Source organism: Sparus aurata, chromosome 5, assembly GCF_900880675.1.
Source record: "Sparus aurata chromosome 5, fSpaAur1.1, whole genome shotgun sequence".
Classification (NCBI taxonomy): domain Eukaryota; kingdom Metazoa; phylum Chordata; class Actinopteri; order Spariformes; family Sparidae; genus Sparus; species Sparus aurata.
The window spans coordinates 30,228,433-30,242,982 of NC_044191.1; the positions used below are offsets into that span (position 1 = coordinate 30,228,433).

A 14,550-nucleotide genomic window follows, 5' to 3' on the forward strand; every position below is an offset into this window, starting at 1 on the left:
GCAGTCACACGTGCAGCAGTCCTGCTCTCTGAGAAAGATAATATTTACTAAAGGGACCTGTCGGGAGTTAGGGATAAAGCTTTAAGGGCAAGACACAGAGCTGCAGTATAATGCATGTACACCATCTGCAATTGCTCCACAGAGACTAAAAACTTTCTGGGCATTAGTCTATCACATACATCTGAGTATTAATCTAGCACAGCTTTAACTCTCTCTCCATCCAGTCTGTCCTCTCCTGTCCTTCAGTCCTCTTCCTGATGTAACTGCCACTCAACAAAAAAATCGTAAATGTAGTCACCTACCCGGAGACCCGGGCTCATGAAAATATACTACCAGCCGTAGAGCGCCCGAGCAGCAGTTAGCCGCTGACCCATTTTGAATCCTAAGCTGCAGTGAAGGAGCCAGGTCTTCAGCCGCTGCCTTGTTGCGAGTGCTAGTTGTAAAACAAATTGGCATGCTGCTACAATTTGAAAACACACACACACTAGTGCTCTCTGTTTCCTTCACTTTCCTGCCCGGCTCGTTCCTGAAGCAGCTTCAAAAGTATAAATTGTTTCACCAGCACGATCAAGTCTCAAGTCTTTGATTTTAAACGGATAGCGAATAATTGTATGATCCAACGTGATCTATTTTTGTGTTAAACCACTCAGTGAACTACATTATCTCGCCGACATTACATCACCAACACTAATGGCCGTCAACTTGGGAGGAGCGTGACTTCGGCTCTCTGTTATGGTCGCCCAAGGAGCTCAGTAGGTAGAGCCCATGTCCCTGCACCTTTGAATTAGATGAAGTTTTGCCAGAAATCTCCCTAAAATATCAGTTATTGCAGATTTAACTTTTAGTTTTAAGTGTTTGAATGAACACCCTAGTAGCCCTGACATTGAATACAAATCCCGTCTCTGCCCGGCCCCGACAGGCACATCCAAACATGTCATGTAAGGGTGAAGGTAGGCTCCAAAAGTAGCCCCTCGCCTCACCATGCACCCACATACAAAAACATATATCCATCCACTGTTTGCAGATCAAAGGCCAAGCTACGTGTTTAGCCAGGTGTTTGGGTTTTAGCTGAAGGAATGGCTCCGTGGTCTGCGTGTGTGCGCGCGCGCGCGCGTGTGTGTGTGTGTGTGTGTGTGTTGGTCATGTGTATGCATGCACATATGCCACAGGAATGTGTCGAAGGTGGAGCGAAAAAGATTCTGTGAAGATTGATGCGGTGAATCCACGGTTGTGACAGCAGCAGTCAGCCAGCTGCGCGCACCGCCGCGACACCTGCTGGGTGTATAGACTGAAAGGGCAGAGGTCAAATAACTTACACACCTGGGAGGAAAACACAGACACACACATGCACACACTGCCTTTGTGTTTCCACTAGGGCTTACCTTTTTGTTTCCTTTTGCCATCTACATTTAAAGCCTTGTGTCCCTCCTCCATCTCCTGCAGTTCACCGTCCGCCGACAGGTTTGATCACCCCATCCTTCGGTATGAAGGGTAACGGAAGTGCCAGCATCCCGAGGGGTCCTGTCCCGGCCCGACCTTTACCTCAGCCCCACCCTAAAGATGAGGACACCCTGGTCCAGATGGCAGAACACATCCCTGCTGGGATGCGTACGCCCATGTGTGCCCACTGTAACATGGTCATCAGGTGAGGGCCAAATACTTTTATTAATTTAACATTGACTGAAGAATCTCTGCATGCTATTTGACACAATTAACCATTTTGTAGCAATCTGCAGAATGGAGATATTATGAATGATGACTCTCTGGTCTCTCTCGTCATGAAGAAAGGATGCATTCATGACCAGCTATAGTTAGAACTGTAGAAGAAAACAGTGGACACACACAGTGTTTAGTTCAGCTGCATCATGCCTGTATACCGGCTCGCACAGCGATCATCAAAAAACAAGTTAATCTCTTGGACTTTGCAGACAGCCATTTGGCAAATTAACACAGGAAAGGAAAATATGCCCACATCTCAATTATTCAGCGTCCCAGTAAGGCACTTAAAATAATTGACTTGAAGCCATCTTGAGTAAATAATCTGTGTATGAAACTGTAGAGCTACAAAGATCTGATTGTAATGTAGATAAGGGGAAGGAGAATTAAGTTGCACCTGCCGTGGATCAGACTGTTGAGTGACATTGCACACACACACACACACACATCTACACACACACATGATCGACTGGTACCGACACCTGATTATCCTGTCGGGTCAGTTTGTTTTTAGGTTTCCCATTTGAGGGATGTACGTCATGATTTGGAAAAGAGAATATGATGTGTAAACAGAGGCTGCTCGACTCCAGGAAGCTTAGTGGAGACTCTAAATTATGTTGGGAGGGTTTCACTGAACTTTAACTGTGAACAGATACATGTTGCACTTTAAACACGTCATTATACAGTTCTATAAATGTCATGATAAGTAGATGGCTCCTAGTTCCTTTAAAACATTTCCTGGACACTTCAAACTGGTTTCTGTCATCACGCCATCTTATCGTCTGACTAGTTTCAGTCGAACTTATGCTCAGCAGTCCAATAAATCGAAGTCAATTAATGACGTGTTACCAAAAGTTTCCCTCTTGTGCGAGTCCAGCTCACATCAGCACCTCACGATGGACTCCTCTTCCTCTTCCTCTTCCTCCCTCCTGTCCACCTCTCGACTCGTCCAGTAGCTGGCTGCCCCGTCTCGAGCGTTATCGCCCAACTTGTGTCACCTTACATAACATAACACCAAGGATAGGGTAGCTCGCACGCTAATGGCTGCCAGGCCTGAGTCAATCTCAGAATAAGATCAGATAAGAACAGCTACTGTGTGGAGTAAATTAGTCCCTGTTGTTTTCCCACTTTAGCTAATCATCAAAGTGTAGGGAGGCGAGGTGCTGCCTGAGTGGAGGCAGAGGACGGCGGTCGCAGTCCAACCTGCGGGGACACGCTGATCATTGTGATCTGAATGCTGAAACCATTAATTATGTTTGTTTGTAACCTTTGAGCACAAAACAAACCTTTAAATGTTACAAATCTGAGAAGTTTATGTCATGGTAACCGTTAACGATTTGGACTGAAGAGGGAATTTTTTACTATTTCAGACATAGTATACAGTAGAAAATGTTCCCTTCAGTGTCAGAGGCATCTTGTAACTTCGGGTAAAATCACGAGTTGATTTCCGCTTATCCTTTGTCTTTTTATTTATTCTTTTAAGGGGGCCATTTCTGGTAGCTATGGGGAAATCTTGGCACAAGGAGGAATTTAACTGCGCCCACTGCCGAGCGTCCCTCGCAGATACCGGCTTTGTGGAAGAGCAGGGATCCGTCTACTGTGAACACTGCTACGAGGAGTTCTTCGCTCCGACCTGCAGCCGCTGCCAGGACAAGATACTGGGGGTGAGTTGGTGTGAGGTGAAACGGATCAGTACGATGTGTGTGTGTGTGTGTGTGTGTGTGTGTGTGTGTGTGTGTGTGTGTGTGTGCGTGCGCGCAGAGGTGAACACTTTGGGGAGTTGACTGTCTTATCTCTGTTGTCTGGCTGCACTGCACTGTTTTGTGGCGGTTATTCAAAAGAATGGACTGAATTCAGCGGTTCAGTCTGAACAACTTCAGAGCATTTTTCTGCGATGTGAACGCCCCCGTGTCAGCCGTTTGATTTGAAGTCAGTATCGTAACTTTACTGTACGTCTGGCCTTGACACTGAGTGTGGCTGTGGTTGTTTGGAGGAGAAAGCGATAAGCGTCCTCCTCTGTGGGATTCACTGCAAACCTGTGACACACACCAGTCTCCGGCTCTCGTTTTATGGTTTTTATGTTTGTTAGGTTCATATGTCACTTTAATCTTTTTCCTCAGGAAAGAGTTAACAATTTGCCACATTGCGTATAGCATATAGTTTGTCAAAGACTGGCTACCAGCAACAAGATCAACCCTCTGTACTTTGGTGTGAGGACTTTGAAGAAGGCAGCTGGATACATAAATGACGTGCAGCAGTTAACATATGTGAGATATCATACTTCAGATATTAAAGCTATAGATAAGCGGCTTTTAAAGGCTGTAAAAACATCCTACTTGTGAATGAGAGTTAAAAATTTAAATTCTGCAGTAGAGTAAAAGGAGTCGGTGTTAAAATGTAAAACAACAACAATAAAAAAAAGGCTCCACACCGCTTCTTCTGGTTTGATCAAAGTCTCCGGCGGCCCCTCAATTTGAAAATATATTATTAACGCCTGTTTTTTGAGCCTGAATCTCCACTGTAGCTGCTAAATTCAGAGCATTAGCACACATCCCCCTTTGAAGTGGGTGTGCAGGCTCGACTGCACGTCGAGGGGTTTAAAATAACATCTTTCAAATCAGTCTGGGATCTCGGGGCTTCTGGAGACTTGGATTATTCTGGATGAGATGTGCGGAGCCATTTCACGTTTGTTGGGGCTCTAAAATAAAAACAAGTCCGCGAATACTTCCAGTTGTTCAGGAGAGTGCTGCAGAAACTCTCTATCTGTGACAGAACTTTTATTTTTGGGTGAACTTACCATTTAAAGCAGAGGTTGACCCAACCTTTAAACTTGTCACTGATGTATATGTGCATATGTGATCTGTTTCTCCTCAGTCTTCCCTCTGTACCTCCCTTCTTGTCATTCGTTGACTCCCTTAACCTGAAAATTATCTCTAAATATACATCACTTCTACAGCACAGCATTAAGGATAAGATTGTTCTAGAAGCTGCCAAATGTGGATAAATAACAGGGGGAAACTCTTTTCCTGGCCTCCCTCCATACTTGCGCTAATGCGCTATAATCTGGATTTTAATTGTTTACTTTGTTCGCGAAGAGAAACTCTTTTCCGTTGTAGAGAAAAATAATAAAGGAGCATAATCTGAAATGCCCCCGCGTCTCAGCCACACTGCAGCTACAATCCCAGACATGCACAATCAAATGCAAAAGAGGGCCAATGTAGGATTTTCTATAGTGACCACCACTGAAACTCAGGAATGCAGTACATGTTGGGGTGTTAGGAGAATTAGGCTTAGCGGCCTTGAGGCTGCAGGTGTAGCGTGAACCCAGCGGTCAGGAAGCTGAGATCGCTGCTCTCATAACAGCTCTGACATTCATCCCTCACGTGTTCTAACCTCTTTAGCCTCAATCCCTTTCAACCCTCTATTTCTCACACATCTTCAACCAGCTTACGGCTTCTTATTAACCTGTTTTCTCACTCCCTCTCCTCTGATCCCGCGTTTTCACCCCGGCCCACCAACTTTCCATTGATTCCCCTTGTCCTGTCTCGTTCTCACAGTGTTCAGGGTGGGAAAGAAAGCGGGTTGTCTATTTTAAGCCGTGTCATGTGGCCCCACAGGAGAGAGAGAGAGAGAGAGAGAAAGAGAGAAAAAAAAGTTTGTATTCAAATGTGACGTGAGAAAAAGGACGGACTGGAGGAGAGGCTGTGGATTTCTGACACGTTTATCCGTTCTGATAAAACACGGATTGATAGAAGTGATTTGTGTTTGAATTTCATGAAAAGCTGTGTTTAAAGTAACGCCCCAATAAGTAAAAGTCCCTTCATTAACAGTTCAGTTACTGTCACCACACACACACACACACACACACACACACACACACACACACACACACACACACACACACACACACCAGTGCTCCTGATTATGATTTATGTGTGATGCCTCCAGCTAACCACATTATTTGCCTCTGCCCCTACAGGAGGTGATAAACGCCCTCAAACAGACGTGGCATGTCTACTGCTTTCTCTGCGCTTCCTGTCAGCAGCCAATCAGGAACAACACCTTCCACCTGGAGGACGGAGAGCCGTACTGTGAACGAGGTGAGTGATGATGAACACGGTCATCATGCTGACAGGGCTGATGAGTGATGTCTCAAGATGCTCAAAATGTGTTTGTTTTTTTAACATACGTCATGTTGTTCTGTCCGTGTTCAAGACTTCTACAATTTGTTTGGGACGGGCTGCCACGGCTGCGAGTTCCCTGTCGAGGCCGGTGACAAGTTCCTCGAGGCCCTCGGGTACACCTGGCATGACACCTGCTTTGTCTGTGCGGTAAGTGAAGGCCTCGCTGTGTGTTCACAGTGTGATCAATGGAGGACGCTTCTGTCCGTCTGACCGGCATTTCTTTTAACTGTGAGGGCAAAAATCTGCTTTCAGATAAAACAGGCAATCAGGTAATTAAAACAAATACGCAGACAGAAACACAAAAAACACTGATCAGTGAAATGCAGAATATTCGATGTGATTATTGCCCAAGTGGGTAATGGCTACCCCATAATATACAGTATCTAGATACATGTAAATATATATTTTACTTTTACTTGTGCTTTTGATATCTAAGTCATTTTAAGTTATTTGATACTCAAGTAAATTTAATATCAGATACTTTTACTCAAGTACTCTTTGAATAGGTGTCTTTCACCTTTACCAGTGTAATAACCATTCAAATTAACACTTTAATGGTTAAGTGTGTTGTAATTAGGTGAATGGCATCTCTGTCTCAGCCCCCCATCACTGTTTCTGCACTGTGTAACTCCAGTGAGAGGGCAGAATCACAGCGTTACTTACGCACACACAGACCATGGATTTGTGTTTATGTCAGTGGTGTTCCACTCAGAAACTGTGGGGGGCGCCAAACTGCACAACATGCCATTTTTGTTTACACAATGTAGCTTTAAATTATGATATTTATGAGTTTTAAAGAGTCCTGGAGAATTGAACTTAAGTAACCGTTCTTTGTTGTGTGTTTGTGTGTTTGCCGTTGCTCCTCAGGTGTGCTGCACCACGCTGGAAGGCCAGACCTTCTTCTCCAAGAAAGACAAACCTCTCTGCAAGAAACACGCTCACACACTGAAGATTTAAATCTTTTGGACTTCCCTCACAACTTTTATAGCCATACATTGTCTCTGGGTCGGTGGAGGGGGGGGGGACGTCTCTTCATAGCAGTTACAAAACTCAAGCAATACTGGTGCAAGCGTAGTGGCGGCAGGTCGGGGTTAAGGTAACACTACCATGTCCAGGGAACCAGACGTCTAGTAAAACATTATCTACTTTTGTCATATTGTTTCTACTATAAGCTGCAAACTAATAACTGATTACCTTTTTTAGTTTTGACATATTTTTGCCAGAAAAAAGTCCCATCTCATTTGCTCGTCCGTCCAAAATTAGAACAATTTTTCTGCCAAATGCTGCAATAGGATTGTTTGATCCTTGTCCTTTATTTCTTCATCCAGAGTTTAATCTTGAGTTTCTCCATCACATTTAATTAACACTGTTCGTCAGCGTAAATCACGCGACATTATACATTCATGCCCATGATCACAGGGAGGGGAGGATTCAAAGCAGGGTTTCGTGTTTCTGTATCTGTTATTCCATCTAACAATCTGATCAGCAGCTTTTAAAACAAGTTCGAGAGAGTTTTATCCATCCTGTGCCAAACTGTTTTGTTGTATTTGGTCGTTGTGTTCCTGAAGTAAATCTCCATCAAAATGTTTTGTCACTCTAGTTGTTTTAATACAGGTGAGCTGGACGTCTGCCGTGATGCTCAGATCTGTCGCCTCTGATATGTTTCTTAGAACTGTTTGAACTTTTTCTGTATGTTTTAAATGAATTCTATGCTTTTTTGATTTTTCTGTGCAGCATCGGCAAACATGTTACTTGTTTCAAAAACAAAAGGTCACATATAGTTATATGAATGTGGGCACTTGGGATTTTTATGGAGGAAAGAATTGGCCATAAATACAACATAAATAAATAGATATGCATATGAAATAAATGAATAAATAAATGTTTAACTACATATGAAGCCATTATTATGTATATTCATGTATTTCTCTCGAAAAGCGCATAGCATTGACAGAAATATGTCTTGTGTGCCAAACAGTTTTATGACTCATATTCATATTTTTATGTACTGAGCATTGTGTTTGTTTTTAATTTGTATTGTATTGATTGCATTAAATTCTGGTTGGTTCGATCCTCCATATGTTTCCCAAAAGTCACAAGCTTTTGTCAAGCAGGTAAATAAGGTCAAACATGAACACTTCCTGTGTAGCTAACTGTATATTTCATTGTGTTTATAGAGGGAAGAGAATGTCTTATCTGACAACAGTATTTAACTTTTGGGGTAAAACTGGGTTTTTTGCTTTTCAGGGATCAGTGCAGGGAACAAATGAGGGGTTTAGTTTCTTCTGTGTTTTTATTTTCTCACTCCATAAACCATCCAAACCTACTGAGTTGGTGATATTTGATTTAATTTGTACAAAAACAAATGACAAAACTACTATTCATTTTATGTAATTGTCATGAAAGACAGCTGGGTTTTTACAGTATAGGACAAAAGGTGGTGAGTGTGGTGTACATCTGTAAACAAACATGGTTAAAAAAAATGCTTAATTCTCACCTACAAACTACATTTGAAACCATTTCCGTTCATGAGTTGTCTAATAAATGACGTGCTTTTTAAACACCCAAGAGAAAAGTCCTGTGTTTCTTCGTGTTCGCCGTCAGTGTAACAGTATCTCGCCACACTAAACTTCCTGTATTATTGCTTGAGAAACCACACGGCAGCAGACGGGCCTGACATAAGCGGTGTGAAATGCAGATTTTCAACGCATGGCTCCAGCACGCTGAGAGAGGTCAAAGGAGACGCAGACAGACGGACAGAGACAGAAAGGTGAGAGAGGCAAGCACGCTGTTGGTGGAACGAGGACGCGAGTGACGTCAAGGGAATAAGAGTGTGTGAGAACCATACAGAGGCGATCCGGGTCAAACATCTTTCTTTTTCCAACGCTCGACACGTCCACATCGCTCTGGTTTTCTTGCAATAACAAACTATCTAACACAAAGAAAAGCAAACTGATGCACTGTAAATGAAAAATAAAATTTATTGTTATTCAAATGTTTTAACCACGGACAAATTAGCAAACCAAATGCTCCCACAGATCCGCCCACCACACACCAACATCAAACCCCACACACATAAATGGGATTTGTTCGGATTTGGAAATATAGCAGGAAAGAAGAGATCGATCTTATGAAACCATCTGAAGATGTTGTTAGCAATTTAGCTAACTTCCTGTCCACTTTACAGTTCAAACTCCCCTCCTTCCTCCATATGTCAGCATCAAAACCTAATAAAAAACAACAAAAGACAATAGATTTAATGTTTACCTCATCAACTTCAGGGGATTTTTTGAGCTAAACAATCACCTGTTTTCCCCTCCCACAGGTAAACAGGTACATTGGTAACAGGTGATGGTGTCATGATTGGGAATAGAAAGGAGGCATCCTGTGAAGCCGAGGACAGACACGATTCACCACTTACACGATGTTACTTGGGTTCATCCACTTTTCACCAACATTCCCTTCTCCTTTAGATTGTTCCACTTCCAGATTACTAGTGAATTTATGGTTATTATTCACTGGACAGCCAGTGGAAGAGTGGCTGGTGGACTTCACTCAGTCACTTCTCTCCTGCTTATGTCCAACCTCGCTCTGTGGCATTAATCACCTCTCATAGGCCTGAGTGGATTTTAGGAGGAGAGGAGAGGTCCTAATGTGTGTGAGACCAGTGTGTGTGTGTGTGTGAGAGAGAGAGAGAGAGAGAGTGAGTGAGTGAGTGAGTGAGTGAGAGAGAGAGAGAGAGAGAGAGAGAGGGAGGAGGAGGAGGAGGAGAAAGGCTTCAGCTCCGGTTTGGAAACAGACCCTCATCCGTACGCGGAGTAACGACACCGAGTGCAACAACTTTTTTTCCTCTCCATCGAGACGAGACGGCGTCACAAGGTGAGTACACCTGAAGAGTTCACCTGGCGTGACGCTCTCCATCGCCGCGGTGTTACCTGGGAGGTCTGACGGGCTGGTGTGTCTCTGTGTGTCTGTTTGTAAGGTGTTGACAGCGCGCCGCACGTGCGGTCGACTTGTTCACTGCGCGAGACCGAAGCGCGAGGCTAACGTAAGAAAGAAAAGTACGTCACAAAATGATGGAAGCGAACTGAATACTTAAACTGCTGCATTGTACGTCAGGAGGCGACAGTTTGTAAGTAGCCTACAGTACGAATACAAACATTGTTTCCCAGGCTACTTCTTCCCTCTCTACCTCTACACGTAGCCTACTTTCATTTTACACCCGAAAACAAATGACTTAAATATATAAATCTATTTATCTATCCGTCATCTTCCTCTGTCTTCTGTGCACATGACACTAATAAATACAGTGTCATCTTCCACAACACCATTAAAATCCCATTTTTGCATCATGAGTAGTCCAATTTTCACACTGCTTTAACTTCTTTAACTTAAAATCTGTCAAGTGCGACTACACATTTTCTTTGGGAGCACTTTGAAGGTAGCTTTATCCTCTTTGGACAATTCGGATTGTTGCATTATCTTGTTGCTTGTGATTTAAATGAAGAAAAACATGTATTCGCACCTTTTTTCTCCATTTAAAATTGTTTACATGATGCGTTTAGAAATTATTAGTGGCGCACCTACTTTAAAAGTTGGGCTCACCATTACAACCAGTGTGGAATATTAGTTTGGATCCCTGGTTTTGCTGGTGTTCTCTTTTTTTTTTTTTTGTGGTGTTGTTCCTTGTGTGTCTCAGTAGCCTACTTTTACAGCCACTGCCTATAACTGAATCAGCATGTTTACATCATCTTTGCCTTCAGGTGTTTCTGCACCTTCATCGTTTCCGTAGAAGAAGAGTCCAGCTCAACATGTCGGACTGTTTCTATCAGTCTCTGTCCACATCGCTTTGTCTGAACAATCAAAGAAAGTTCCCTACACAGACCGTCTACTGAAATACATCCACTTTATTTAGGATAATCAGTCATTAGCCCAGAGCTGTGTAAATATAATTTCATTTAAAAAGCATTAAACTTAATCCTGTTACTGCATTTGGGAAATGTTGCCCAAGTGAGCGAAGATTACTCTACGTAAGATTTGATTTGGTGTTTACTTTGAGGAAGCTCTGATGAGTTTGAGCACTGAAGGTCATAAAGTGATTAACAGCTGGATGTTTGACATTATATATATAAGCTTTAACACATTACAAACCTCCGTACATGATGTCATTTGGCTACTTTAATTCCTACCACATTCAGTTTAGATCCACATGTGTAAGGGAAAACTTATTGTAGGTCCCAAAGTTCTGGTCTTCAAATGTGTTTTAAATGAATTGTTGTAAAAATATTATCACAGACTCCTCCTGAAGTCCTTTTATTGGCCGAAGTAATACCCGCGTTTTAAAACCCTGTCTGTCTGGATTCTACGTATGTGGGAGGAAGGGTCCACACACTGAAGTAGCAGTGACCTACCTTTTAATTTTTGAGACTCGGTGAAGTGAGCCCCCGTCTTCAAGGGCTCAGAAAGCCAGGGAGAAAAAAAAAATTAAAATGAACCTCAACACAGCCTCCAGCGATGAATAACCTACAGACCAGTATTCCCCATACACCCCCCCCTTACACACACACACACACACACACACACACACACACACACACACACACAGGCATGCACACGGTATTCAACTTCCCCTCTGAGTCCAGTAACCAGGTCCAGGTGTTTGTCAGTGTGGGTTATGACAAGAGTATATCTGTATGTGTGCGCATGAGCACACATGTGTAAATGTATATCCAGATGGCATAATAATACTGTGGCTCCAAAATCTTACCTCACCTCATCGGAGGGGTCCGGGGGCAGCAAACGCCGGGGACCTGTGCAGGAAAACAGTCAGCAAATTTAAATGAGAGAAGCAGAGGTCCAGATGTGTGTGTGTGTGTGTGTGTGTGTCTGTGTGGGTTTGTGTGTGTGTGTGTACTGTTTTCCTTGTTTGTCAACCGAGTGAGTGTGTGCAGTTGTTGAGGCTTGACTGGGAATCTTATTTAGGTCAGGAACACATCACGCAAATCTGAGCAACATTCTCAATTGGCTGTGTAATTGAGTTTTACGTACGTCGCAGCTGTAAACAGAAAACTTCCCTCGCTTTCTTTCCCCATTTCCCTGAGTGTGTGTGTGTGTGTGTGTGTGTGTGAGAGAGAGGAAGAGAGAGAGCGCAGTTTAGACAGTTAATAGTTTCAGACACCTCGTGATGTGAGACAAGGTGTCTGATACTGAACCTCAGATCACATTACTGGAGCACAATCTGCATGCTAAGAATAGCGGATTTGCCCCAAAAACCCCAAACAAACCCAGTTTCTGTCCGTCTTGACAAAAAAGATGAGAGGAACACAAAGAGGAAAAGACAGAGAATATAGTGAGAGGCACCTAAACATTCACATTGGCCCTGTGAACAATATTCAGTCCATATCGCGTGTCGTTTAAAGTCTGACTGATTTATTCAGAGTAGGCTCGAAGTCGGAAGGTAAAACATTTTAGGGATGTTCCTAATGAATAATTTCCCTGACAATCAAATGTAATATAACATACACTAGTCAACAAACATCATTAGAAGAATGGGTGCAGAAAACTGTTGAAATTAAACACAACTTTACCCTAAAAACCTCCATGTAACAGCCTTTTGAAAAAGGTAACTGGCTCAATAACCAAATCCTGTTCTAAATGTTGCTGTAATGTCCATTTAGAACATTGACACATTGACAGCATAGAAGTTAACAATAATATTTATTAAAAATAGTTTTCAAGGTCACGTATCAGCATTCAACGTGAATGCAGTGATATTAGTAACAGACGAATGTTTGATTAGGAAGACGTGACGTTTCCGTACAAATGATGTCAACCTGTAATTTCATCTGTACGCTATTAAAATAATCACTTTAACCGACTAGGAGTGCTAATTGTATGCAATGCTAACCAATCAGCGATCGTTTAATGAGGATTAATACGTTCGGTATGTTGATTTTTTTCCACTAGAGAAACGTTTTAACCACTGACATGATCTATGTTTGATGCAAAATGAGCGAAGGCAACATTAGAACACACAAAGTAAACTTAACTTAACTAAATAACACAACATAATGACATCAACAACTGGCCCAACAAAGTCCAACACAAACCAAATTCGCAAAATGTAATAATATCAGTTTGTTCATTTCAATTAACAAGATACTCTCTGATGTTTTTGTGCCCCTTTTGATTTTTATTTTTTTGGTTAAATTCTGAACTGCAATGAACCCACCCTTCTGCACAGTCTGTAGATGTATCTCTAAATGGACCCTGCAGTCTTATTTAATGTAGTTTTTTTAAATATTAAGTTGTCGTTTCTTAATTTGATGCATCAAAAGGGGCTTGAAAGTAATAATACAATAATCGATGGCTGTTTTTTCAGTGGGCTCAAAGACCAGTGAAGTTATAAGTTCTGAGGATTTTTAAAGAGATGTGCCATGTTCTTCACCTTCCTTCCATCTGATACGGCGATGGCTGCGTGCCAGATCCCGCTGCCTCATGCTTTTCCACTTATAAGGCTGAACCCTCCTTTAGAAAAATGTAAATGCCTTAAGCGCTGAATCCGATTATAGCCGCCACATTATTTCTGCAACTCAGAGACACATTTTAAGAGAGACGTCGGTGGCAAAGATCATAAAGAGGGTCAAAAACCAATTGTTCATGTGAACCTGAGGACAGTTTTGCCAGTGTTGTGCTTCTCTAATATCCAATTTCCTCAACTTGGAGATGGAGTTGATAACAATCAAAAAGAGATAAGAGCCTTGAGCCCGAGGCGCTCTCCTCATAGATCTAACTCTCTTTCTTAATTACAGTGTCAATGTGATTTATAGAAACGTTCCAGTATTTATCTTTACCTGAATTCTGTTAGAGAAGGTTACCACAGGCCTTGAACAATTCTTCAGAGCTTGAAAGGGTAAAAAGCCTTGACGGTTGAAGAAAAAACTGCATTGCATTTATCAGTAAATCTCAAATGTCGGCCTCTCTCCCTTTTCAATAACTGCAAAAACAAACAGGAAAAGTTGAGGCTCACCTTGGTTTGAGTTTCAAACTTCTCCTGCAGCCCTAACACCACCACCAGCCCCCCCCCCCCCCAAAAAAAAACACATGTCCAAACCTACGTTCAGACCACTTTCTAACCTCAGTTATCTGACTAATCTATGCTCAGCTATGGCCAATTACTTTCTTTAAGACTTCCTGCTGCTACTTCACAATAAAACTTGTGCTCGAGGACATTTTCTGACTAAGTGCTGAACTTCTGTTCACAGCATGCTCTCTCTCTTGTGTTTTTCTCCTCCGCAGTGCTTTAATCCCATTATGGTTGTGGTCAGTTGTTTGCTCTTGATCGTTAAATGCACTTTGCTACAGATTTAAGGTTCGCTGTTCAGTATTCAGGTACATTTTTGGCCAATTTTCATTGATTTAGATCGGAATGGTTGGCAGCTAATTTTCTATCAACCGAATAATCAGTTAATCGTCCAGTCGTTGAAGCTGTAAGCACAGGATGGACAAAAACAACAACCTTTTGGGCAAAATTTGAAGTTGTCATCAGTTTGTCCGCCTGCCAGACAGACTTCCAGCCCTCACATGTCAAACAGCTGATGTCTTTGTGGATGTGCGCAGATTTATCTCGACTAGATGTGGACAGATTAAT

The 14,550-nt window shown here is 42.4% G+C and overlaps 2 protein-coding genes across 14 annotated transcripts in view; both read left to right on the forward strand.

The window, feature by feature from the left end:
- The window catches only part of pdlim5a (PDZ and LIM domain 5a), a 76,628-nt gene extending 68,160 nt beyond the window's left edge, over window positions 1-8,468 (forward strand). For all 10 annotated transcript variants that reach the window (XM_030417690.1, XM_030417688.1, XM_030417691.1 and 7 more), the window contains 5 exons: window positions 1,444-1,645; window positions 3,200-3,380; window positions 5,696-5,816; window positions 5,932-6,047; window positions 6,768-8,468. In XM_030417690.1, coding sequence (XP_030273550.1) covers window positions 1,444-1,645; window positions 3,200-3,380; window positions 5,696-5,816; window positions 5,932-6,047; window positions 6,768-6,857 — 710 coding nt within the window. In that variant the 3' untranslated portion in view covers window positions 6,858-8,468. The remainder of the gene's footprint in view (window positions 1-1,443; window positions 1,646-3,199; window positions 3,381-5,695; window positions 5,817-5,931; window positions 6,048-6,767) is intronic.
- A 1,147-nt stretch (window positions 8,469-9,615) lies between these two features.
- Window positions 9,616-14,550, forward strand: part of bmpr1ba (bone morphogenetic protein receptor, type IBa) — a 75,129-nt gene continuing 70,194 nt past the window's right edge. The window contains exon 1 of one of the 4 annotated variants that reach the window (XM_030416080.1): window positions 9,616-9,779. The gene's annotated coding sequence lies outside the window, so the exon portion shown is untranslated. Of the gene's footprint in view, window positions 9,780-9,847; window positions 10,033-14,550 lie in introns of those variants that run through there. The other 3 variants (XM_030416083.1, XM_030416082.1, XM_030416081.1) reach the window with 3 other exon arrangements.